Source organism: Caloenas nicobarica, chromosome Z, assembly GCF_036013445.1.
Source record: "Caloenas nicobarica isolate bCalNic1 chromosome Z, bCalNic1.hap1, whole genome shotgun sequence".
NCBI classification, from domain to species: Eukaryota; Metazoa; Chordata; class Aves; order Columbiformes; family Columbidae; genus Caloenas; species Caloenas nicobarica.
The window spans coordinates 58,535,012-58,561,226 of record NC_088284.1 but is presented as its reverse complement, the minus strand read 5'-3'; the positions used below and the strand labels follow the sequence as shown (position 1 = coordinate 58,561,226).

The 26,215-nt window shown below is 39.9% G+C and overlaps 1 protein-coding gene across 1 annotated transcript in view; it reads left to right on the top strand.

The window, feature by feature from the left end:
* CEMIP2 (cell migration inducing hyaluronidase 2) overlaps window positions 1-13,806 on the top strand; it is a 50,922-nt gene extending 37,116 nt beyond the window's left edge. The window contains exons 13-24 of the mRNA XM_065656729.1: window positions 925-1,056; window positions 1,551-1,586; window positions 2,287-2,442; window positions 4,825-5,002; window positions 5,485-5,700; window positions 6,430-6,638; window positions 7,184-7,369; window positions 8,533-8,752; window positions 9,341-9,439; window positions 10,614-10,762; window positions 11,485-11,591; window positions 12,346-13,806. Of these exons, the coding sequence (XP_065512801.1) occupies window positions 925-1,056; window positions 1,551-1,586; window positions 2,287-2,442; window positions 4,825-5,002; window positions 5,485-5,700; window positions 6,430-6,638; window positions 7,184-7,369; window positions 8,533-8,752; window positions 9,341-9,439; window positions 10,614-10,762; window positions 11,485-11,591; window positions 12,346-12,542 (1,885 nt within the window). The 3' untranslated portion in view covers window positions 12,543-13,806. The remainder of the gene's footprint in view (window positions 1-924; window positions 1,057-1,550; window positions 1,587-2,286; window positions 2,443-4,824; window positions 5,003-5,484; window positions 5,701-6,429; window positions 6,639-7,183; window positions 7,370-8,532; window positions 8,753-9,340; window positions 9,440-10,613; window positions 10,763-11,484; window positions 11,592-12,345) is intronic.
* The last annotated feature ends 12,409 nt before the right edge of the window (window positions 13,807-26,215 follow it).

The window sequence follows — 26,215 nt, the reverse complement described above, 5'->3', positions numbered from 1 at the left end:
CAAAGAAGTAATGAGGCACTCTGTAACTACACGAGGCCACTAATCACTGTACGTGGAACCAAACTGGAGGGATTTAAACATTAACTGAGAAGCCCAAGACTGTCAAAAACAAACATTCACCTGTTCTCCCCTTCCTTCTTTGGCAGAGGGGGACAGGGCAGAGCCAAATTAGAGTAGAGTACTAGATGATTGGGATAAGGGGCATATATATCTTTACCCCCTCAAAATGCTTTTTTATATTTTTTTTTAATGGGATCTTTTTCTCTGGGATCTTGAAGATAATCAAGTGAAAGCTTCCAACAGTCTTAAAACAGGCGGTTTCTTCCTGTTGTCTAAAATAGATTCCAGCCATAACTTACTGTATGAGACCATCTTGGTAGCAATGCAGAGTGTTAGGGTTGGAACATAAAAATACTTCAGGTATGCTTAAAGAAGGAGCAGTTTGAAAGATCTGAAGGAGCATTTAGACAAACCTCCAGCCTTTTTATTTGTGTAGTGCATGTCAGCCCTGTGTATCCTTCCAAGGAGCTTCAGTTCCCTCCGTCAAACTTTCACAATTATGCTCCAGTACAAGTGGGGAGGAAGTACTTTGGGGAGGGTGAAAAGAAAAAGCAAGGAGATAAAAGGAGGTGAGATGCAGCTAAAGTAACTTGGGGAGATTGAGCAAAAGCCTATGAAAGTTACTGGAAAAGAGAAGTTTTATGTTCCTTCTTCATTATACCCTGAAGACACTTTCTTAGAAATAGAGTGCTAGAGATGCACCTGGTTTTGGCTTCTGTCATTCCAGACATGAAGCAGAGTAGATTTTGCTTATCAGATGTGCATGAGTGTTTATCTTTCAGGCTCTCTCAGCCCAACATATACGACACATGTAAAACAAACAGTATTCTTATGCTGAGTGTTTGGGGTTTTTATTTGTCCCAGGTTTCGACCTCATCAAGATGCAGATCCTGAAAAGCCCCGAGTTGCTGCCCTGATTGACAGATTAATCTCTTTCAAAAACAATGATCATGGGGCCTGGGTCAGGGGAGGGGATATCCTCATTCAAAACTCAGGGTAGGTATCCGGAAGCAAACAGCTGCATGTTGTTAAGAAATTTCCCCTGAAGCTTTGTTTATGAAAGTGCATTACAACAGGGTTATAAGAGATTAATGCGTAACTCGAGGAACTTCTCAATATCTTGAACTGCTTTCACACCAGTCCACTACTTTAAATAAAACAAGTTTATATGTGATTACCTGAGAACTGGCCTTAAATGGCAAAAAGAAACTGTGTAATAAAAAGAAGTCTAAAAGCTGGTAGAGACAGTAAATCTATACTGAGGTATCTGCGCTTTTCCTGAAGCTCTCATGTTCCTGCTTAAAATACATTAAAAAAGACTTGATTTTTTTTTAACAGCAACAATTTTTAAGAGTTAAGTGTGCGATGGTTCTAAATTCTATTAATTGAAAAATGCAGGCTTTCTTCAGTGCATAGCAGGATGTGCTCTTACAGTAGCTCATTGTAGGATAATCCAGAAAACGTGAGTAAAGCTTTGAACTTTCTTTTAGGTTTGCAGACAATGGAATAGGTTTGACGTTTGCTAGGTGAGTGCTTTACATTAATCACTTCTGATTTTTCTTGCATAAAACCTTAGAAAATATATATCCATCTATTAAAATTAATAGCTATACTTTCATAAGGCTATGGTTTCATTTTGAGGCCCATTTCTGTTTCCAGTGCAGATTATGTGTTAAAGGCTATAAACTAACACAGCTGCCAAAGCTTGTACTTTAATTCAACCTGTGCTTGGTTTACACCACAATTTGTTGCCTCTTCACCAGAAGGGTTATGTTTATCCAGGTGTTTTTGGTATTGTATGATTCCTTAGGCATTTTTGATTTTTCCTCCTGAACAGTTGAAGGTGAGTAACGGAAAAGAAAGGAGATGAGCTTTTAGAGAGGGCAGAATCTCTTTCTAATGAAAAAGAATCAAGTAACTTAGTAAGCCAAAAGTGCTTCCATTTGGGTTATGACAAACTGCTTCTAGGATTGCAAAAGTGGGCTGTAAAAAAAGTGCTGCACTACAAAGGGAGATGGAAAATTTAAAGCTCAGCTGTGTGCTGGCATTTCAAACAGCCTGTAATACTGTTAATGATTACATTTATTAATCTATGTACTGTAAATTAAGTCTAAATTGCGATGCTGTAGGAGGACTGTTATAGAAATAAAAGTAGACCTATGCCTTGGTATGTCCATCTTCCAAAGAGTCTTGGCTAAAAGCTTATCTCTGATGTTGCTTTGATAGTGACGGGAGCTTCCCAAACGATGAAGGTGCCAGCCAGGAGGTATCAGAGTCACTGTTCATAGGTGAGAGCAAGAATTATGGGTTTCCAGGAGGCCAAAATAAATATGCAGGGACTGGAGGAATAGACAACAAGGCGCGCACTCTGCCTAGAAATCGGTGAGTACATTCTGAGTGAAGGAAGTAGATTATACATGAAACATTCTCTGTTTTAGATATAAACACCCTTCTTGCTCAAGCTGTGAGAGATTAGGACTGTATTGAAGGTGATGCCCTATTTTTCTTTTTACCGCTTCGTGTGCAGCTGTGTCATTCTCATCTCTTTACTGAGTCAGTTTTCATCTGATGCTACCATAGGTCACTTTTCCATAGTGATTTAAGTTATCCTGCTTTAGTGAAACCTTAGTCTTAAATGACATTTGGGCCTGGAAGTGGGAAAGAAAAAGCTTTCAGGTAAAAGGATTTCAAGAGTCAGTTTAGGCCTAAAGACTACAGTCTCTGTGTGACAAATCCCAATTTGTGACCATGATCTGGTTGGCTGTGATGCTGGTTTAACACAGTGTCAAGTCCTACCCTTGCCATGGAACAGGAAGGAATGGTGAGGTAGGTCTAGGCCACCCTGGTTTTTTTGCTGCTTAGCCGTTTGGAGGGAGGAAGTTAATATGGCGGTGATATATCAAGTATTCAGTCTAGTTGAGCAGAATCGCAGAACAGTTGAGGTTGGAAGGGACCTCTGGACATCATCTTGCCCAACTCCCTGCTCAAGCAAGGCCACCTAGAGCTGGTTGTCCAGGACCACGTTCAGTTGGCTTTAGAATATCTCCAAGGATGGAGACTCCACAACCTCCCAGGGTAACCTGGGCTAGTGTTCAGTCACTGTCACAGTGAGACAGTTTCTCCTTATGTTCAGGAGGAACCTCCTGTGTTTCAGCTTGTGCCCATTGCCTCTGGTCCTGTCACTGAGCACCACTTCAAAGAGCCTTACTCAGTCGTCTTTGCCCCCTCCCTTCAGAGATTCTTATACATTGATGAAATTCCTGCCTGAGCCTTTTCTCCTCCAGGCTGAACAGTCTGAGGTCTCCTAATGTTTCCTCCTATGAGAGGTGCTCCAGTCACTTAATCATCTTTGTGGCCCTTCATTGGACTCTTTCCAGTAGTTCCATGTCTGTCTTCTACTGGGAACAAGGAGTCTAGGTGTGGCTTCACTAGTACTGAATAGAAAGGATCATCTCCCTTGAACTGTTGGCAACACTTCTCCCAGTGCAACCCAGAATACCGTTTGTCTCTTTGTGTCAAGGACACATTGTGGCTTATGGTCAAATTGGTTTCCACCAGGACCCATAGGTCCTTTTCACTGGTGCATAGGGTTGTTCCTCCCTACGTGCAGGACTTTACACTTCCTCATGCTGAACTTGATGAGGTTCCCATCTGCCCTTTTCTCCAGCCTGTTGAGGTCTGTCGGGATGGCAGCATGACCCTCTGGTGTGTCAGCTGCTCCTCAGAGTTGTGTATCCTCTGCAAACTTGCTGATGCTACACTCATACCCATCATCCAAGTCACTGATAAGGTGTTAAACAAGATCGGAACCAGTATTGACCCCTGGTGTACACCACTAGTTACTGACCTTCAAGAAGACTTCATGTCGCCACCCTCTGGACCCAGCCATTCAGCTAGTTTTCGGTCCACCATACTTCATGAGAATCTTATGTGACAGTGTCAAAAGCCTTACTGAAGTTTAGGTAGACCATGTCCACTGCTCTCTGCTCAGCTACCAGGATATTCATTTCATCACAGAAGTTTGTTAGGTTGGTCAAGCATAACTGCTCCTTGATGAATCCATGCTGATTACTCCTGATGACTTTCTTGTCCTTCATGTGCCATGAAATGGTTTCCAGGATTATCTGCTCCAGCACCTTCCTGGGGATCAAGCTGGGGCTTACCAGCCTGCAGTTCCCTGGTTCCTTCTTCAAGTTAGAAGTGACATTTGTTTTCCCGCAGTTTATGAGCACTTCTTGCGGTTACCATGATCAGTTGAAGAGGAGTGTTATTCTCCAGCTGTATTTTCTGTATTTGGGAAGGGGCACTTTTGCAAATGGACAGTGATGTCTCTTTTAACAGGAAAATTCAAAAGAGTGGGAGATTTTTTGTCGCATTCTAGACATGAGGAAGAAATTTTTTGCAATGAGGGTGGTGAAACACTGGAACAGGTTTCCCAGAGAGATGGTAGATGCCCCATCCCTGGAGACATTCAGGGCCAGGCTGGATGTGACTTTGAGCAACCTGATCTAGTTGAAGGTGTCTTTGCTCATTGCCAGGGGGGCTGGACTGGATGACCTTTGAAGATCCCTTCCAATCTGCACTATTCTATGATTCTCTTATTAAAGTGCAGAAGCAAGTTCTACTTTACTAAGATCTAACCTGCAAGTTTTTCTCTTCATGTTGCTTTCTTGATTCATCTGTGAAGAGTGCATTTATGATACAGATTCAGGTTTATAATGAGTTTTGTTACAGGATGCTATAAATATTTGCTTGCATTAACAGGACATTTCCAATCAGAGGCTTTCAAATTTATGATGGTCCTATTCACCTTACCAAGTGCACATTCAAAAACTTTGTACCAACTCCAGACAGATTTACCAGTGCAGTTGGATTCTTGATGAAAAATCCGTGGCAGATGACACCAAAAAACAACATTTCTCTTGTGAAGTTTGGTCCAAACGTAAGTTTATTACAAGTTTTCTTTCATTCTTGCAAATAGCTTCCTTTTCTTCTTGGTGTATTTGAAATGAACATCCAAGGGCCCTAGCTGATCTTAGCTATACATTCCTACTCTGGAGTTTCTCTCTTTGTTGGAAGTCACTTTTGTCTCCCAGGCAAAAATAGTACCAAGGGAAATGTAGGATATGCTGCAATGATGATCTCTTTCATGGCTAATGGTAAAGCTGAAATGAGATCTTTGTAAGGTTTGGTATATCCTTAGTAATGAATTTTCAGCTGCAAATATTAACGCTGTTCAGAAGCAAGAGCTGGCCTGAGCCTATTACTAAAAATCAAAATGTCCATTTTGCAAGATTTTACTGCCCTTGCTCTAAAGTTTTTAATCAACTTTAACAGATTCATGTGTTCCTGCAGGTATGCAAATGTTAGTCTGTGCTTTGCCTAGGGAAAAAAACCCACAACTATTTTAATTGTTATTGCTAGGTTTCTTTGAAAGCCTTCTTTGGAAAACCTGGTCCCTGGTTTGAAGAAGGAGATCTGGATGGTGACAAGAACTCAATATTTCATGATCTAGATGGTTCGGTGACTGACTACAAGGACACCTATGTGGGCAGAATGGATAACTACTTGATTCAACACCCCAAATGCATTAATATTACAGAATGGAGTGGAGTGGTTTGCAGTGGGACCTATGCACAGGCTAGTACTCTTGTAGCTTTCTCTTTGGGGCAAATCTACAATATGAACAACTTGTGGGAGCATGGGGAGTGTAAGAACCGCAAAATTACCTATCTTTGGATTGAAAAATTATTTGACTTTTAAAAATACTTCTATGCATATTACACTTTTCAGCCAGTCGTGTATATCGTGTTCCTTTCATCATACAAACTAGGAGTACAGTATTAGATGCTGCAAGGTAAAACTAAATGTGTATGCATGCAAGGAGTTCTGTGTTGCAGCCCTATCTGCTAAAACCTTTTCGTATTGGAGGTCTTTTCTTCCACTGGAGCTCTGTCTGTCTCTTTTTCACAGGGTGGGTTTTAAAGGGCTGCTTTTTTCTTTTTCTTTTTTTTTCTTTTTTTTTTTTTTTTTAAATAGTGATGTTAAATACCACCTTCTGCATACAAATCTCACATAGGTTTGATTCTCATTCTGGTTCCTATTCTATATGAGTTTGGCCAAGTACCACAGCTGGTTCTGTACATATTTTCTTCCCCTCCCCTTTTTTCGTCCGTAAAATGGGCAAAATCTACAACAGTTTTTCAAATAGGGCTCTTCTTCAGGAGATATTTGTGTATTGCATAACTCAGAACATCAAATTGCAGTGTTGTGGCTAATAATGTACTTACTATTGTTCACTATTTAATTTCCTTTTATACAGTGTCCAAATCTTTCCTCTCTTGTTTCATCTTCCTTTATATCATATAGGTTTATGTCCAAACCTGGAATGGACAGAATCTTTCTATGACTATCGTACGAGATGAGTACCCAGCCAATCCCATGGTTCTTAGAGGCATTAATCAGAAAGCTGTCTTTCAACAATACCAGCCAGTAGTGATGCTCCAAAAGGGCTACACAATACACTGGAATGGAAAAGCTCCAAATGTCACCTATCTTTATCTCATTAACTTCAACAAGTACGTTTACTTTCTTTCATGTCATTGATCCATAAGGCAATACTGTAGTAATGTCCTGCAGATTTGGAATCATGAGAGCTTGCAATCATCAGTAAGACTGGATCTTGTTGTTATTTTGGGGGGCTTTGTTTTGTTTTTGTTTTGTTTGGTTTTAATAATTACAAAAACTAAAGTGTGAAAAACAAGAGATAAAGCAATAGACTTGCACCTAAAGTTAAACTTCTGTCTAGTACAGTGTCTTTATGGAAAATCCTTTAAAGAAAATGTGCAAATAGTGATGTTGAGCAGAACTGGAGTTGAATAGTTTAGCATACTTGATTTTGTTGTGAGCTAAACTTGTTAAATGTATAAAGCATGAAAACAAATATATCCTGAGAGAACTGAAGTTGTTATAATGTTTAATGAAATACTTCGTGTAGAGAGGGGAAGAAAGTTCTGGTTGAGAGCTTTTTGTGTTCCTGGTACTTGTTTTTTTGCGTGATCTCTTTGCGTATTGTCATCTAATCTGTTCCTGTGGTGAATCATACATTTTCGTTTGTTTTCAGGAATGACTGGATTCGCGTTGGCCTTTGTTATCAACCAAATACAGATTTTGTTATAGTATTGGAAACATTTCAAAGGCGGTCATCTGCTCTGTCGAGCAAGGTAGAGCGCTACATGCCTGTACCTTCAATGATGGAGCTCGAAAAGAATCGATCAGACAAGAAGTTTTACTTTGACAACAGTACTGGGTAACTTCTTGTAATTTGACCTTATTGGAGGATATCGTATAACCCCAAAGTGTACAGTCTGATAGTTTTAAAAGGAACTGCTTGAGACACCTGCATAAGAGGAAGGTTGTTGTGGAGAAGCCCAGAGGCTGTTTGACAAGATGCTTTATGACTTCAAATCTCCAAAATACAGTGGTTGTCATTGAAACACTTTAACAAGAGCACCACAGTTGCTATAGATATTTCCCACCCCATGTGTGGGGAAAATGTGGTATCTGATGTGCTGCAGAGCAATGTATTTCAGGAAGTAACTTCTAAGTCTTCAAAGAAAACATGTACCTTCTTGTTAAACTGAAAATTCTAGAAATTTCCAAGAAGTTTTCTGTTCCAAGAACCTTTCAAGAATGTATTTCTGAAAATCCTAATCTGTTTTCAGCCTTTTTGAAAGTATTTAGTCCTATTCTCTCTTTCAACAGTACCTGATAGAGGCTGCTGAGTTCTTTCTGAGAGGTTTAGAATATGGTCAACTTTGAGTAAATTAGGTCCTACATATATCACTTCTATGATTTGCTGTAATTTATAATTTGTACTCCTATTTATTTTGTTCCCTTATCTGCTACATTGTCTGTCTATAGTAAATATGTAGATGAAAGTAGCTTTTGAGGAGACATTTAAGTTTCTTTTGTCTAAGAGCTACATTGATAACAGTCAAATACATAATGGAAGAATTACCAGTCTCTGTGTACTGTGGACATTAATGAGCATTACCCCCTAAACTGCATTTCCGGGCATTTGGAACAGTACAATTACATTGTCTAGTGCTGGTGGGTGAAGCTGAATATCCAAACATATCAGCAAATATCTATGATCAAAGAAAACATTTATGCTCTGCTGTTTGGTTTTTGTTTCCTGCAAGCCACTGATTTGAGGAGTGGCTGGTTTTTTTCCAAGCATTTGCATTCATAATGATGTCTCCTTTAATTGTGGGAAATTTCAGATATGTCAGTAGAGACTTCCTAACTCTAGTAAACTGTAAATATTTTGAAAAAGTTTGAACAATGGTGCAGAAATGAATACTGTAGTTTCTCTGCTTATGAAAACCACGAAATAGAGCTGTTAAGGTTTAACATAAATACCTGTTTTTCCAGCAATTGATCTAGATTCTTTTCCCCCCTTTTGTGTAGATTACTGTTTTTATTTCTTCAAGCCAAATATGATAGGGATGGTCACAGTTATTGCTCATCTCAGGGATGTGAAAGGATCAAGATTGTGACCAAAGATTCAGCAAAAGGCATCAGTAACTGCATGGCAAAAGCTTACCCAAAGTACTACCAAGGACCAACTGTCATTAAGCAGATGCCAGTAAAAACTACTGTACCATGTACAAAATGCGGCACAACTCAGGTAAAATAAAATAAGCAAAAAGTTTCATGAACTGCATAGTTGGTGTTGCTGTCTACTCATTTAAGGAAGGGTTGGAGTCTTTCAGCACAGAATACTGCACCTGCCAGTTTGCGATGGTCACATCATTAATTTCCTGTACAACAGAAGGCAAGGAGTCCCTTGCTCTTTGAAAAGAGTTTTTGCTCTTTGAAAAAATACTTTTCACCTCTCACTCGAGTGCTACAGAGAAGGGACATAGGTAGATCTGATGTCTTGTACTGCAGTATTGTCTGTACTCTGTGTAGGATAGCTTTGCTGCAGAGATCTATATGTTATTGGCCAACCTTCTCTCTTCTTTGGATCTTTGCTTATTAGCATGATCTTGAAATTATATTACCCAGTTTAGCTATAGAAGCTGAGAAGAATACTGAAAGCAAGGAATAGAATGGGTTACACTATGCAACATATTTGCTAGTACCGTAAATAATGCCACTGACAAATGGATGCATTTGCTTTGGAGCATGGGTGGTCTGCTGTAAATTGCCTGGCATGATAAAGTGTCGAAAACACATGGATATGTGTACTTAATGTGTTTTGTTTGATATCCAGATGGTATTCACCAGCGATCCTCACAAAAACTACCTCCTTGTGCAGATTAATTCATCTGGTAAAAAAGAATTAAGCAGAGGTCAGCAAGCATTTATTTCTGTAAGTATTATTTATGGTTTTCTTCTAATGATCTTTAGCAGTTTGTATTACAGGAGCTGTACAGCTGTATTTAATGCTGACCTCACTTTTCTTCACTTGGATGAAAAGTGTTGATTCATGGTTTAAAAACAAAATAATCAGAAAGCTGATGTTTTAACATCAGAAAATGAGGCTCCAGAGCTCCATTTTTATATTTGAACGCTTTCCTGCTAGAGAGAAAATTGTACCAGTACGGTAGAATTTAAAATCTTCAGATTCATGCTGAAATCTGGATGGATATACACTTATTGTTGGTTGTCTGTTTTTTCCAAAAGCAGCCAACAAAAAAACTAAACAAAAACCTGTTAGTTAATTCCGTGTTATTGAAATTGGTTTTGTTCTAACAGATTGATGAGTTAATGGGATGTCATTCAAACATTTAAGCTTTGCTAAACTCCTTCAAAATGGCAATTACTAAAGAATCCATAGAGATTTCTGTGTTTGTTCTGATGCTGTCCTGATAAGCCCACTGATGTGATACTGTATAAAAAGTAGTTTAATTTGACTTTTCTATTTGAGTGTTGAAGGGGACTTGCATGTGATGCTGAAATAGCGTTTGCAGACATCCTCACACCACAAAGCTTTAAGTCTGTATGTGGCTTATGTTCAGCAATGCCAGTGCAATAGCTTGGTTGAAATAGTAGAACTCTTGAGTTATTTAGACAGACAAATGGCATGTGAGCAGCATAACCTTAGTGGCAGCAAATTTCTGTGGCAATGTATGTGCCGTATCCAAAAGCAGTAGGAGCACTCTGTAGGGAGGAATTGGGCTGCTGCACAGACAAATTAACTGTACTGTTGCTGAGAAGTCCAGGTGGTTCAGTATCTCAATTTCAGCTTCCTGAAGCAGGAACAATTACTGAGGCAGGTAATAAGTCACCTGAAATGTATGATCTACCTGTAGAAGTGAGGGACTGAAGTCTCCTATGCAATTTCAGAAGTCCCACTGAAAGCCTCCCCTCAAGGGGGAAAACCAAGAGATGCTGGAAGAAACAAGTATTTATCCAGAAATTAGTACACCACTGTGTCTAAACTAGACGAAGATTAACACTGAGTGCAGTAGAATTGCTGTCGAATTCATATTAACTTTAAGAAAGAAAGAAAAAAATTTTCTACTTTTCTCCTCCCATTTTAGGTCAATGACACTATGTTTTCCTTCAAGGATGATGGTATACTTATTGTTGTAGTTGATGCCTGCATTGGCACAGTGTCAGGAAAAAAAATATTTTCTGCAGTAGATATTAAGCGTGTAGATGAGTATTTAAGATCTGGAATTCCACAAAGGTATGTGTAATGACCACTTATTTCCATTATGTCCTATAAGCTGTATCTCTGCTCTCTAACAAGGATTTAAATAATGATATCTATACAGGAGCACTGAAAATGAGCAAAAGCTATATCTAAGTTGAGTGGACAGGGGAAACAGGAGCATTTTCACAGACAATTTAGGCTTATTTGAGAAGACAAAGTAACTCAAATTTTGAACACTTACAGTTTTCCAGTGTTGCCTTTCACTTCAAAATAATTTTTTTAACTAAACATAACACTGCTTAAAACAATAACAACTTCATGTTTAATAAGGTCACTTAAGGACAGTGACAAAAACTATGTGACAAGATATCATACTGTTCTCTCCCTATCTAGGAAGAAAATTGCTTATCATTGAAGAAAGATAAAAAGTTAGTGTCAGAAAAATCAGCATTCTAATATTCTAATTTTGAATCAATATATAAACTTGATTTTTTGATAGAAAATATTAAACTATATTTAAATAACACTTTCTAATGATTTTGAAGTTAAATTTAAAAGCCAGTTTAAAAAAATCTAGGTGGGTGGTTTTCTAAGTACTGCTTTCAGAGGAGTTTGACTGTGACATGAGATGACATGGCGTGAGTACTCTTAAGCAAGTGGACTACGAGGTCAGCTAGCTTTAAAAGCCTGTAGCAGAATATTAAGAAAACTTTGTGTTTATAACAGCTGCTGTCTCTGCACTGTTTCTGCTGCAGGTCTATTGTTCTACTGAGCACAAGAGGTGATGTAGCAATTCCTAATAATTTATCAGAAGCCTTAATGTCCCTGGGGACAGCCAAACCGCCTTATCTTCAGAGCAACGGTTGGTGGAAATTTTGCACATTTCTTTGACGCCGCCTTGGCCTGTGTGTTTGTGTTGGCGTGGTGGGATTCTCACAGGGTGTGTAAGAAGGATGCAGCTGCCGGGGGATGGCTGCCAGTTTGCATTGGTGTGGGCTGCTGCCTTTCAAGTCCTTTTTGAGAAGGGGTTGGACAGCCCTTCAGCAGATGGGGCCAAAGACCCTTCCCGTTGCCCCAAAAGGGTGTTTGTGAAGCTTGTTGCAAGCAGAGAAGTGGCTAGCCGTTCTTTGTGCCTGTTGCTTGCAGAAAAAGAACCCCAGGCTTTTTTCAGAGCCTGTATGGTGCCTCACCCAGCAAATCTATTTTTAAACAATCTCCTGTGCCAGCCTAGTATTTCCTGTTCTAACAAAATCTGAAGGTAGAGATGGGAAGCTGTTGCTGTTTTGAGGGATGATGGCTTTATAGGCCTCATGGGGTAGCTCTTGTCTGCTCAGGGCCCTGGCACAAGTCCTGTCTGAGAAAGCAGGTTTTATAGTTGTCCTGATATGTGTTTTCAAATTAAGATTTCAGAGTATTTAATACTACATATTGGAAAAGGAAATTGCAAATCAATATTTCCTTGCGAGGTGCACGTGAAGCTGAGAGTGGATTAATGACCTGTATAAATTCTGGGGGGCAGAATTTGAGAGGAGCGAGCTGTTCCTTTCCCAGCCGATCCCATGTTATGTTTGGATGGGCTTGACTGGTTTGGTAACACTGAGCTGTTTTTGTTACAGGAAGCCTGGCCTTTCTTGGCTTTAGAGGAAACCTTAAGCCATCCTGGATTAAGCTGTTTACTGGTCCTGCTGAGCATGGGCTCCTTCAGATAGAAAAATATATCCCTTTACAACTGGAAGAGTATGGCTGCGCCAGAGCAATCAAAAACAGGCGGAAAGACCTCGAGCTTCTGCAGAAGGCTACACGATCTCATTAAAGACTAAGATGTACATAAAAGCTGGGGGAAAAAAATGTGAACTAACTTATTTTTTAATTTATGGCATTTTAAACTATATTGTTATCCAAGTAAATCATGTTATTGTCTGACAGATGTTTGCCAGCATTGACCGCTTGAATGCCAATCTGTGCACCTTCTAGTTGTACAAAATATTAAAGAATTTATTAGTATTTGTATAAACAGGTTTCAGAGATTTTTCAGATGTTTGTATTTACTGTAAGCAGGTTCCTTCTGTTTAATACTCCTTTTGTGTGTATGAGGGTGTTCATAAAAGCCTTAAATTTTTCATAACAGGTGTTGGAGTGCATCTTGGATTACTTGAAAGATTAACATTGAAGTCTCCATAAGCAGTTTGAATTGGTCATTATAACTCTTGCATTTTCCCTCAGCTGTTTTTTTCCTGAGGGTTTACTTAGCAGACAGCTCAGTTACATTCTCAATCTGTGTTCCAAGGTGTTAAAAACCAGTTTGCCTTAGGCATGCAGCTAACCCAAGGGGTTTTAACTGCAGTAAAATTTTTGCATTGCAGTTTGGAAGGCAGAGATGGGGAGATTCAAAGATGCATCCTAGGGCTGGATGAGGATTGTGTACCATGCAACAGAGTTTACAAGGCTATGTGTACCAGCATGGCATACAGAGCAGATAATAGCTAGCATTCTTTGTTTACTAGTCACCCTTAAATATACAGGTGTGTGTAACAATTACTTCAGTAATCAATCTGGGTGCTAAGGCTGCAGTCTTGGGTACAGCTTGAATTCAGCTTTCTCTTTGAAAGCTTTTAGTCAGGAGGGCAAAGCTGAGATACTGTTATTCTCAATTTGTTATGAAACTAGTCTTCTATTCTTGCAGTGATTTTTTTTTTTTTTTTTTTTTTTTCTCTCTCTCTCTCTCTCCCAAGGCTATCCCAACTCCGACTTAAGTGAATGAGAAGTGCTCTCAGTTCATTCAGGCACGTTATATCTTTTGCCTTTGATTCTTTTAATATACTCATGTTGCTGATTCCTACTGGTTTTCTGTTAGGTCTGTTTGATTTCTTTTGGTTTTGTTGCCATTTTTTGACCCTTTCTGCAGATAGTGTGAAAATCATTTAGAAGAACTGAGGCACAGATGCCCTTTTTCAGTATTCCACTCTTTGAAATTAAACTTCAGAGACTGTAAAGAATGCATTTCATAATAGGGAACAATAGGTACCATAGAGCTAAAATGTTACCATAGTTCTAATAAAACTGACCTTGTTCCTTCATCTTGCATATGTTCTCATTCATTCTAGCTGGTATAATATATCTACCATTCAGAGATGCTTTGTGCTTTGAATTCAAAATGGATTGGCTGTTGGAAATGAACTATATGCCTGTCTTCTCCAAAGAAGTTGAAAAACTGTGGGGATTTTTTTTGTGCTTTAAAGGAGAGGAGGCACAATAGCAGACTTATTATTCTGTTCAATTAAAATATGCTACCTCAGTGCTACAATTAAACTGCCTGGTCTGGTATAGTTTCCTAAGTGAAAGGGGAGGGGAAAGGAGCAAAACACAGGAGATAAATTTAACAAATAGATGACTGATGTTATTTTTGTTGTAAAACCAAGCCAAATGGATGATTATGTATTTTGCAGTTGTTTTGATGCACACTTCTCTTATAATGTTTTTAAAAAAAAAGGTGTTTTGTTAGGGGGACATGTGGTAAATCTTTAAGACTAGATATGATGTTTGGTGTTACTAATGCAGGGCAATGTGATTTAAGTGTTCTGAGTGCAGTAGTTATAGTGTTTGGGGATTAAAATGGTTTTAAGACTTCCGCTGTTCTGTGGGTCGTGCTCAGCAGAGAAATACCAATGACGTAGTGACCTTCAGGCTTGTGAAGCTGGCCATTATTTATGAGACTCTGCTGTTCTAAGCCATCTTGTAAAAATTGTGCTTAGAAGTGTCAAGGGTATTCTGATGTAGGGCTTACTGATGGACAATTGGACCTGAAATTGAAGTGTTGTCTTTTGTGTAAATTTAAACACTTGATAAATAAATTTTTACACCTGACAAGGCAATAAAATCTTTGGCCTCTTCTGTTCTTGTATCAAGCAATTTTCTAATGTCTGTTGTGTGAATTTGATAGAGCCACAAAGATGATAAAGGGAGAGGAGCATCTCCCTTATGAGGAAAGGCTGAGGGAGCTGGGGCTCTTTAGCTTGGAGAAGAGGAGACTGAGGGGTGACCTCATTAATGTTTATAAATATGTAAAGGGTGAGTGTCACAAGGATGGAGCCAGGCTCTTCTCGGTGACAACCAATGATAGGACAAGGGGCAATGGGTGCAAACTGGAACACAAGAGGTTCCACTTAAATATGAGAAGAAACTTCTTCTCAGTGAGGGTGCCAGAGCACTGGAACAGGCTGCCCAGGAGGGTTGTGGAGTCTCCTTCTCTGGAGACATTCAAAACCCGCCTGGACACCTTCCTGTGTAACCTCATCTGGGTGTTCCTGCTCCGGCAGGGGAATCAGACTAGATGATCTTTTGAGGTCCCTTTCAATCCCTAACATTCTGCGATAAACTATTTCAAACACCAATAGACCTGTGAAGTTTATGGAACGTATCCTACTCTTCATTCAAAGACAAGTCAGGAATACTGGGACACTAATACTGGAACACTAATAGTGACTGAAGTTCTGGGCATGTCTCTAGAGTCTGTCATCTTAAAGTCTGGCTGAGCTGGCTGAGTGTAGAGTCATTTAGCTTGGTGGGGGCCAGTGCAGTATTGTCCTCTGCTCCAGGGCATCTTATCCATGTCTATAACTACCTGATGGGGGATTAAAGAAGATGGAACCAGGCTCTTTTCTATGGTGCCCAGCAACACAGGACAAGAGGCAGTGGGCACGCATTGAAATGCAGGCAGATCCACATAAACAGAAGAAAAGCTGATTGCCAGAGAGGCTGTGGAGTCTTTGTCTGTGGAGGCACAGCAGTAGCTGACCCTGCTTTGAGAGAGGTAGTGTCCTGGGCCATCTCCAGAAGTGGCTGCCAGCCTGAGTGCCCATGTGGTTGTGTGCAGTTAAAATCACCAATGCACCTACCCTCTCTTCCAAGCAGCCCAGCCAGCAAGAGCCTCATGCAGGAGACCCAGTGACGTCTTAAAAAGGAGGCATTTCTGCCCCAAACCCTGTCCAAAAGGCATTTTAACTGCCTCTTCATGGTCAGACTTTGTATACAAACAATTGGTTTCCATTCCTTACTCAAATGGTGTCATTCTCCAGTAAATAAATTAACAACTTACTGGGCTAGAGAAAGGCAAGTTTAAAGCTCTAATGTAATGTGGTGTGTTTTTTAAAGTACATCTGGTCTCATGTTCTTCCTTCACAGGTTGTTCTTTACATTTTGTTTAGTAATTGTTATTATGTTTTTAAAACAGCAACAACAAAGAAACTGCAAAAGAATAAACAAACTTAACTTGGAGTAGGGTTCAGATTCAGTATACTGTCAATAAGGCACTCTCTGGCTAAAGGCACCACTGAAAATCCACTATATGAGGGGCTGGAGACCCATCCCTAAACAGCTAGGATGATGGCAAGGACATGTGTTAGGAAAAAAAATAGACTTAATTCTGCATACTGTGGGACTGCAGTGACAGCTGAGGCCCCAGATAACTTTTGATAGAGGACACGAAAATAAGTTTTCCTGTTCAGAGCAAGTACTGTGATTTGCTCTGCTTTGTTTCAACTCCTTTTCACATCATGCAGGAAGGATGTATGTCTGAGGACAGTCACTCAGCTCCGACTGAAAGCCTCAGTCCACCACGTTTGATGATAAGCTGTCATATGGTGCAGTGCTCAGTGAGGGTCAAAAGGGTATGTCAAGGCTATATTTGTTTAAGTTGATCCTGGTCTCATTCTAGTGTCCAAACATCTATGAAGTACAAAGAAAAGCAGTAACTTCTGAACTTCAAAATCGCATTTATGTGAGCTTTTTCCCAGTAATTACTTTTCCATCTCTTCTGGTCATACTTGCTCTAGCACTTCTGGGAAGGTTCTGTCCTTTCCTAGAGTTCACAAGCATATTTTTCTTTTCTAATGCCTTCCTTTTTTCCTGTGTCTTTTGCTAGTCAAAATTCTAAAATAATACTCAGTATGGAAGTAGTAGGGCCAACTTTTGCTTAAGAGAATTTATGAACTTTTTAATTATATGGCCTGGGAGTACTGCAGTTTTGCACATTAAATTGTGTTAGCAATTGTAACTTGCTAAAAAAAAAATAGATCTTGTCTCACCACTGACTTCCGTGACTGGAAATTATGAGACTGGCAGGTCATAGAAATCCACTTCTCCTTTTTTACGTGATGAAACTCTGAAAAATAAATAGTTTTTAGATACAATAGGAATAATTTTGGGAGAGAGCAATCTGGGGATCTCCTAAGATCAGTCTAGCCTTTTCTTTTAATTTATGTTGTGCCTGCTCTTGTGCCTTTACCTTAACCCATGCCAAAAAAATTCAGACTTGTGCTTTTCTTGAAAGGTTTGTGCTTGTCAGGTTTGGTGAAATAGTGAGAAATTGGCTTGGTCAGATCACACAAAAAATTTGAAGTAATCGGTATGTATAAACTTTGTCCTTAAAGGCCAACTTTTTCACTTTTCTGATTTCTATTGTATTTAAAAGTAAAAAGCAGACTAAATTGCCATGTCTGGGAGGCAAATTCTCTGTTTCGTCTTTGTCCAAGTTGAATGGGATGACAGCTGAATATCCTGATTTATAACTTTTTTCTGAGGAAATGTTCTTAGAACATGCAATGGCCTGTCTTTATATATAATTCATTCTAAACAGAATATAAAAACAAAGTGATATTTCAGGATTATTTTTGTGTGTGTGCAAGTTTATAAGTAGCAATGCCGTAGTAGAACTGCTATAAATACAATTCTCTCTTTCCAGTTCAGCATTTCCAGTGATATTTTCAACAGATTCACTAGGATCAGTTCAGGGTATGGTAGCTTTTAGGATGGATCTCACATGATGACATGTCATCTTTTTAATATTTGTGAGGTTTTTCAGCAGAAGATGGTTTTCTCCATCTGCAGGGTGTGAACTATGATCTAATTGTTTTCTCCCATCTCTGGTGCAAATGACTGGCGCATGTTCTCAGTAATAGCAGACAACGCCACAGTTCTGTGTTGTCATATTATTTCTGAAAAATTATTCTTATGATGAGCGTCACTTTATAGTGTACATTGCACATTTCTACTTTTTAATAGTTTTTTAGTAGTGTAATATAAATCTCCATATAGCAGCATGTTCTGGGTTAAATTTTTATTTTTAATATTCGTATATTAATATGGACTTTTTCTATCCTTCACAACAGTCATCTGCAAAGTATTAGAAGGTACAAGTATGTATACCCACATGAATCATACTAGCATGTACAATTGCCATTGAGTTCCTTCTGCTAGCTAGCAGACATGAAATAACAGCTTATGTCAGGCTTCAATAGTTGGACATGGAAGAAAACAAATGAAGGTTCAAGAAAAATTTGTTTGCAGTCTCTTTCCTCTATAAGCCATATTTACCTTTCTGCTTTTGCTTTGTAGGGACAGGAGTCTCCTTACCACTTCCCTCTCAGTCCAGAAGGTCTGGGATGCTGCTGTGGTTAAGCGTCTTGCTTCCATAGAACTTTCCATTTCTGATATTCTGAATGTTTTGTTATCTGTGGATTTTTCTGAGTAATTGTCCATCCTTCCTCTTCATTAATTTTATTTCCAAAACATCTTGGTGGAGCAGGTTGGACCACTCCTGTTTTACCACGCTTTTAGTTTACCCAGCCTGGTTTGAGTTTCGAAACGTAGTCTTTCTCTTTTAACAGAACCATAACCCAAAACAAACTTATGCCATTAAGTTCTCTTGTCCCCATGACTCACATTCTAGCAACATACTCAAGATCAGACAGATGCATGGAAATATCTCTTGCAGATAAGCATCAGGGGTGGGGACACTGCCAACGCCAAACTGAAGGAATTAATGGCACACAGCTTGTGTAAAAATGTTGATCTCCACTGCCTATTTTTGTGTGCAAGTGTTGCTTGCTGAGCTTTAAACAGGTCCTTTGTAATCAAGGAGTCAGGACAGGTTTGAATTCTCCTGTAGCTATCATGTTGAATGAAGCAGATTAAACACTCTAAGCTCCAGAGTATAGAATTAAAATGAGTACCAATGTGAAGCTTAGAAACGTTGGTATCTACTCTTTATAGGAATAACTGACTGGTTTTTTTCTTTCGATAACTTCAGTTTCATTACTTTCACACTTAAGTCATTGTGCACTCTTCCCTTCCCCCCTCCCCTTGCCTTGGGCAGTCCTACACAAACTCCATGACATCATTATTAATAGTGACATACAAGCCAGTCTCTAAAATGAAGCTTATAAATTAAGTTCACACTAATAAGCATAGGCTTAGCAGTTACTGATTATACAAGTAGTAAACCAGGGTCTTAGGAGTACTGCAGTTTCTAGATTTATATGTTTAATGCATGAGCGTGCAAATAATTGTATTAATATATTTCCCAAAGTAGATCCTAAAACTACAAAAATATTTCTGTGTGCAAGCAGTTCCCCTTTTTGCCTGTGAAAGCATGGTGGTCAGGATCTATGAAATGGTAAATGACATTGCAAATTGCCAGGAATCTATACTGAAGTTGTTAAGGAAGGTTGTTGCCAGAGGGGCCCAGGACATGAAGTCTCTACACAGAGCTTAATAGGGAAGCAAATGCTCTGTTAGGAGCACATTCTATCGTAAGTTTGAGTTAAAATAATGTTTTCTGTCACACAGGTGCATATACATACACTAGAAGCAATATGTGAACCCACGCCTATAGTTAACCAAATTCTGATCAAACATTAAAAAGACTCAAACACTCTGTATCTTGGTTATAAACGTTAAGAATTCTCAGAAATGTTATGCAAAAGAAACAAAGTCGAGCAGAGACCTGCCATTTCCTAGAATATACCTGCAATGTGAAAGTACCAAGTGAGAAAGCATTTCTCATTAGGCAAAGGCACAACAATATAGGTGCAGACAAATTGTTGATCTATGAAGACCGTTGTTACCCTTGACTTTTTTGTAATTTTTTAAAGTTGTCATCCCATAAATGCTTAACCTATGAATAATCAGCTACATGAACTTATAGTGATAGGAACAAGTGTTTGAATGTAATTGTGGCTTTTTGTTCATGAGAATTGTTGCAGAAGTTGTTTGGTAATTCGTACCTAAGGAGAGTGTTTAATTCTGCTTTTATTTTGTAGCCTGTTAACTCTCACTTTAACTTCTACTTCTTGCAAACCAAGTTCTTATATTGGATGTTCTCTAGCATTGACACATTCGCAGTATTACAGCTTATTTTTCATGTGAGACGAAGAAGTTGCATGGCTACAACTGTACATCTTCTTTTGGAAGACGGGAAGCCAGTTATGCTGGTACCAAGAAAATGCAGTCCATGTGTAAATACATAATGCATTAGGAATGCATTAGGAGTACCCAGATCTTTGGGACTGGTTTTGAAATCCAAGGCCATAATTATATATATAAACAGTTTAATTTCCAGGCGAGTAGCCAAAGCTCATCCCGAAAGCTTCTTTCATTGGGTGTGTAGTGACTGTCCCAGACAAAATGTGGAGGCATCAAAGAATACCCAGAAAGCAAGCTGATTCATCATGGAAGAGGGCAAGTTTAGGAAATAAATGCCTGTAAATGCGGGTATGACTATTCTTTTTCAGATAAAGCATACCACAAACAGGAATTGGTTCCTATGCAGGAAACAGCTCTTCCGTAAAAAAGGCCAAGGAACAGAGTGTATTAGGCCAAGGCAGTGGCAGAGCAAACAAAACAATTACAGCAGCTACTGATTTCCTTCCTCTGTCATGTCACAGCATAATTTATTGCAGAGCTGCAGAGAGGCAATTACTCCAGCTTTCAACATGGTTGTCACCTCTGATTCAGATAGAGAGTAATGCACGCTGTCATGCTAAGAGATATTTAGATCAAAAGGTACCAGCTATGGAAAAAGAAATGCAGACAGCTGAATATATTTGCTATCAATATAAATTTCCTTGAGATATTACCAGAAAAAGGGAAGTTCTCTTATGAAAGGAACTGCTGAAGAAAAGATTAGCATGAAACTATAGAGTGCTTTGACTGAAGGAAGTTACATTTTTGTACCTCCAGTTAGCTAATGCTCATGAAGCACGAAGTGCTATGATGTGCAAAACCAAAACCTACCCATACTGATTTTACAAGCACTGCCAGCAGATGCAGAAAAAGCCCTCCCATGCATATTATGGCCTCGCACTCAGAAGAAACATACACGAACTCCCACCAGAGAAGCAGAGTCGTCACACCTCCCTGGCCATAGCCAGCAGCCCGTGAGAGAAAAAATGTGTCTGAGCAGAACAGAAATAAAAGAGGATCTTTACCCAAGTATTTCTGAAGTGAAACGTCTTGGAGTGAGGCTTCTTGAAACACAACTTTTCTTGAGCCTTTTAGGAGCATTAACTACTACAGGGTATGTCAGACCCAAGGAGGCTTGAGCTTATTTGTAATAGGTGGTTTTGGGGTGTCTCAGCTTCAGTCTGTGACAGTGAGCTGACTGGAGCCAGTCTGGGATGACCAGTCACTTGCCGGGGTGTTTGCAGCTCCAGCATACTTAGACCCAGAAGAGGCAGTGCCAAATGGCAGAGATCTTGTATTGCTTTACTGGTTGGCACCTGTCCAGCAGATATTGCATCCTCTTAACAAGATAACCCTGCTAGGCGAAGCAACAAAGGCAGGCTTGCCATCACATTAACTGATTAAGGTGAAGTTGCTATAATGAAAAGGGGGGTCACTTTAATTAATGGGTTAATGTGAGCCTCTAAATTGAAATCTTGACGGAGGGAATTAGAATAACCTCTGGGTGAACTTAGTTGGAGCTCTCTGCCGAGCTTTGCATTAAGAAATGTAAAGTGTGGGCTGTTGGGAGCACAGATGAAAGATTATCTTGGATGGAAGCACTGGGGAAATGAAGGAAGGATTAAAAGAGACAATACAAATTACTGAAGAAGAGATTTTTCTCACCTCTTAGCTCCCACTCCATCTTGAGCATTAAATTCCAGATGCTCCCCACTGAAAATCTCCAACAGATGTCCATCTTCAAACAAAAACTTGTGAGTAGGCTGTTGAGTAAAATCTGAGGCTGTTTCTCAGCATGACTGTGGGTCGTGGTTTAAAAAACAGCAAAGATGTTCTCAGATAGCTCTGCCATAGCCCTCTTACCATTTTACATTGTAATTAAAAACACAACAACAAACCCTCAGAAGCTGTTGCCTCTTGAATAAAATATGGCAACAATGCATTGGAGACTAGGAGAAAATGAACTTACTTGGGAGGTAAGGGTCTGGTACGCTTTGCTAACTCTTTTTTTTTTTTTTCTTTTAAAGCTATGCTTCTGTCAAAGTAATGGCTATTAGTCTGTGGACTCTAAAGAGCAGATCTGCATGGCGATAAAAATAGCTTGAGTCTTTCAATACCAGATTGAAAGGTACAGATGGAGCCAGAAGTTGGCAACTGCATTGGGATATTTGGTGCCACCTGACAACTGCAGAAACAGCCTGCTCCAAAAATGCTGCAGCAGACCTTACAGGGTTGTTTATTCCTAATTCAGTGCCTATGTATCTTCTTACACTGTGCAGAGGCTCAGGCCCTCTACACTTCCTGGCACAGTGTACCAGAAGGGGCCATTTCCACTTCTGTCATCTGAGTCACTTCTTCCTGGCCAGTTCCAGAGTTCTTCCTACTGGATCAGTTTTTCTCCATATGTCAAATGTCTAAAGCTCATTAGTCAACATGCATTCAACCTTGAGCATCCATTAGATGTTCTCTTTCCTGTGCTTAGTCATGTTGGTTTCCCACACCCATTAAGAAAGAAGGCAGTCAGCAAAATTACACTTACTGTTAACCCTTCCTCTTCAAATCGAAAGGTGAGGTTAAACGCTAACTTAGTATAGATATAATCCAGAGAACATTGATAACAATCAGGTTTTTGAACATTCTACTACCTATTTTGAGTCTGCCACCAGTTTAATGTTTCTTTCTTCTATCTGTGAAAGGGAAATACATTTTCATTAGCATTTATGTCTGCATCGGAATGGTCAGAAATGCTTTCTGAGGTTTTTGCCAGGAGCCATGCTGCACAGTTCACATAGCAGAGCAACAAAGTTGGAATCAAAAGGATTCTCAACCACATTACTATGAAGGGAAAGCTCAAGGTCCCAAACAGCATTTCAAAACTATTTTTATCACTCATATATTGAACAGGAATTACATAATTCGCATGCAAGGGGGGTTTTTTTGGTGTTGTTTTTTTTTAAAAATATTTATTTTTTCATGTAGGGCTTTATATTTCAGCAGAGGGCACTGTGACCTTACTTAGAATTCAATCTATTAATTGGGCCACTTGCACATGGAAAAAAAGGATACCACTTCGCCTCAGTACCTGTCCTTAAATCACAGGGTTATATATGCAGGATTTACTTATTCTCCATTTTAATCACTACCTTATCATTGTGGCTAAAAGACTGGAAGCAAGTGAGAAAAAAACACTTCATGGAATTAATATATTAAAAACAAACAAACAAACTACTTACTTTTCTGTAGGAGAAAATTAGCTAAATAAAGACTTTGACTTTTTTCCTCTAGGGTAACATAGTTTCCCACAGTACAAACTCTGGTGTAGGCATTTTAACAAAGACTTTACTAGAGCTGCTGTATCAGAAGATAACACAACACAAAACCTTCAAAACTCCCAGACCACACTGATGTGTACAAGTCACTGAAGCACAACGTGCTGTTCTGTGCATCACCACCCACACAGGGCAAAAGCACCAAGCCCATCTCCCCTGCAGTTAAACTTGGGGAAGGCCAGGACAGACCACCAGTTTGGCATCTCTGCTTTCTGACAGGCTTCCTTTTGGGCTCAGCTCATGCATTTCAGCTTCAGCACATTTGCTTTTGAGGCTTGTTTTGAGTCTTGACTGCTGAGCATGTCAGTAGGCACCAGGGATTTGCCAAAATGAGAAAGAAGTGAGGCAAAAAGAAGGAAGACGAGGGTTTCTGCCACCTGTCTCCCCACCAGGCTGGGATGTCCAGTGTTGCACCAGCTCACTCAGCTCTGGAGCATTTCATTATGAGCATCTCACAACAACAACGGGAGGCACATCTACGAGCAGCACAAGTGGCATGAGATGGTGCCCTGCAGCGCAGTGAGGCCATGGGCATCACCTGCTGCAAGCCAGCAGCATGCCTGTGCTGTAACCAAAGCTGTACCAACCACCCCGTCCCCGGCATTGCCAGGCTGGCTGCGAGGCTGTCCCTGCTTTGTCAGATGATGTGAACCAAACAGCTCCTGTGTGAATGGGAAGCAAAGGTGTTACTGCCAGTTGCACTTTTACTGGTTCAACTTGGTCAGTTGCTACACAGAAAAAGCCAGTGAAGGGGTAGTAATAGAAAGAGATCTTTCATGTGAGGCGGTTTAGATAGTCGATGATATTCCCTAAAAGATAAATCAGTTATTCTTTCAGGTGTGTATGTGTGTATTTGTAGCTATTAAAAATGAAAAATGAGATCAGGATAAATAAAAGAGACTGATAAAAGCTAGTAACTCCATCCTTTACATTTTCTATATTGAGCGGATTATATCCAAAACTTTAAGCTGCTATTTTATCCAAAGCTGGTATTTGTATTCCTCCTAGAGCATACGTAACTTGGCAGGAGGGACAACTGTTGCTTTGAGTTTCCTGGCTAGGCAAACTTGATTAAGGTGTCTCCATTTGGTTTTGATGGTAGTATGTGTCTAAGGAAAAACAATGTGTTTTCTAAGAATGACCCTCTTCTTTCCCTCCCTTTTTGGGATTAAACGTGCTGCTTTTGCAAAGCAGAAATATGAGCTCCCATCGCTTGTGCTTTAGACTGCAGGATTATAATCCTGGGTATTTAGGAGTACTGTGATGCTAGACACTTGTTATTTTCTGTGATCTGTGACCCATTCTGGATAGCTGACCAGCTGGTGTTGGTTGTCATCCATCTATACACTGCTTTTACCAAAAGACTCCTGGAAATATGAGACTCCCTGTGGTTCACAGGCATCTAATGCCAACGCTGGAACCAGGTAATACAAATGGGGACTTCCCTGCGGACAACATGGTAGAATCCCACCATGCTGGAATCCCACCATGCTGGAATCAAATGTCCTGAGAGTTCAAGCACAATAGTTATGCATCGTTTGCAGCCAAAAGTTTGTGGCAAACTTGCCCACCATCTTGTTGACAGGCTGTCCTACTAGAAGCTGTCAGCAGGATCCCTCTAATGAGACAGCTGTTTCTTCACAACATACTAAATAAAAGATCTACCTGCACATAAAAGCCGTATGCCACACAACAGTGACCTCTAGCTAATTATTGTTCCTATTCCACCCATTGCCCCCACAGGAAGGGCTGAAGCAGTTCAATTTCTCTGACCTTCTCTACATCTTTGATTTTAGGGTAAACATGACAGCTGAAGCTAACAGGGATGCTCTGTGACAATGTGAGAACATTGTCTTGCTTTTTACTTCTGTTTTTCATTTGACATGTTACCACCCTTGCTGCTTTCAGATTGACAGGTTTCACTGCGTGGCTCCATTTGCCTGGTACTGTTCCCCCACTGCCCCCCAGCTTTGTGGCCACTCTGGCCAGGATGGTGAAATCAAACAACTTCAAAACCTTACTGACCACAGCATTGGTTTGTGATTCTAAATGATGCCACTTCCATCATGTTCAAAAGCCTCTCTGTTGTGTCTTGTTGTGAGTCTGTAGGCAGTGCTGGTTCCTAAGAAAGCAGCCTCTGTACACCCAACACTTAAAATGTAGCTGCCACTTACTCTTTTAATTGTTTTCTTGTCTTGTGAAATATACGAAGAAATCCTACCTACTACATTGCCTTTTACTTGCCACCCCCAGGCCTGTACAAAAAGGAAGGCATGGAAAATAAGGTTAGATGTTTAACTTTTAAAGAAAGTTTTAAACGATTTAACATTATGGTAAAGAGAAGGGGGGAGAGAAACACAATGTGTGCCTGTACTGGCTTGAAAAGGAACAGGTTATGACCACAAATGTGAGAACAAACCATGGCATGACTGGCATAAACCTTTCCCTTCATGTGAAGATGGAATTTATGTAGCCAATTTGTCATTTATATGTATGGATTTCTCAAATAAATATATTCTTCAGCTGAGTTCTAAAAATTTGTAGCAAATCCATTGCAACAGAAATGAGTTAGAACGCCAGTCTTCCAGTCTAAATAGCATTTTTGTCATGTAAGGTCATCGGCTTTCATTTCTTGTGGGTTAAAATGCAAATTGCAAACCTGAAAGCAGAACTGTGCCCTGCCGGGCTTCGGCAGACTGCACAAAAAGTTGATTTTGGTGTAACGGCATATTGCAGAGGTGTGTTTGAGAGGAAGACATGGTCTGAGGAGGGGACAACAGTGAAAACAGGCAGCTGTGGGGCAGAGCAGGTACTGGAGACAGGGGAAATGTGTCCGAGGCTGAGCGGCCCCATTGTTTGCAGCAGTGGTCCAGGGCCACAAGCAGGAGCTGGGGGAAGTGCAGCATTGCTCATAGTG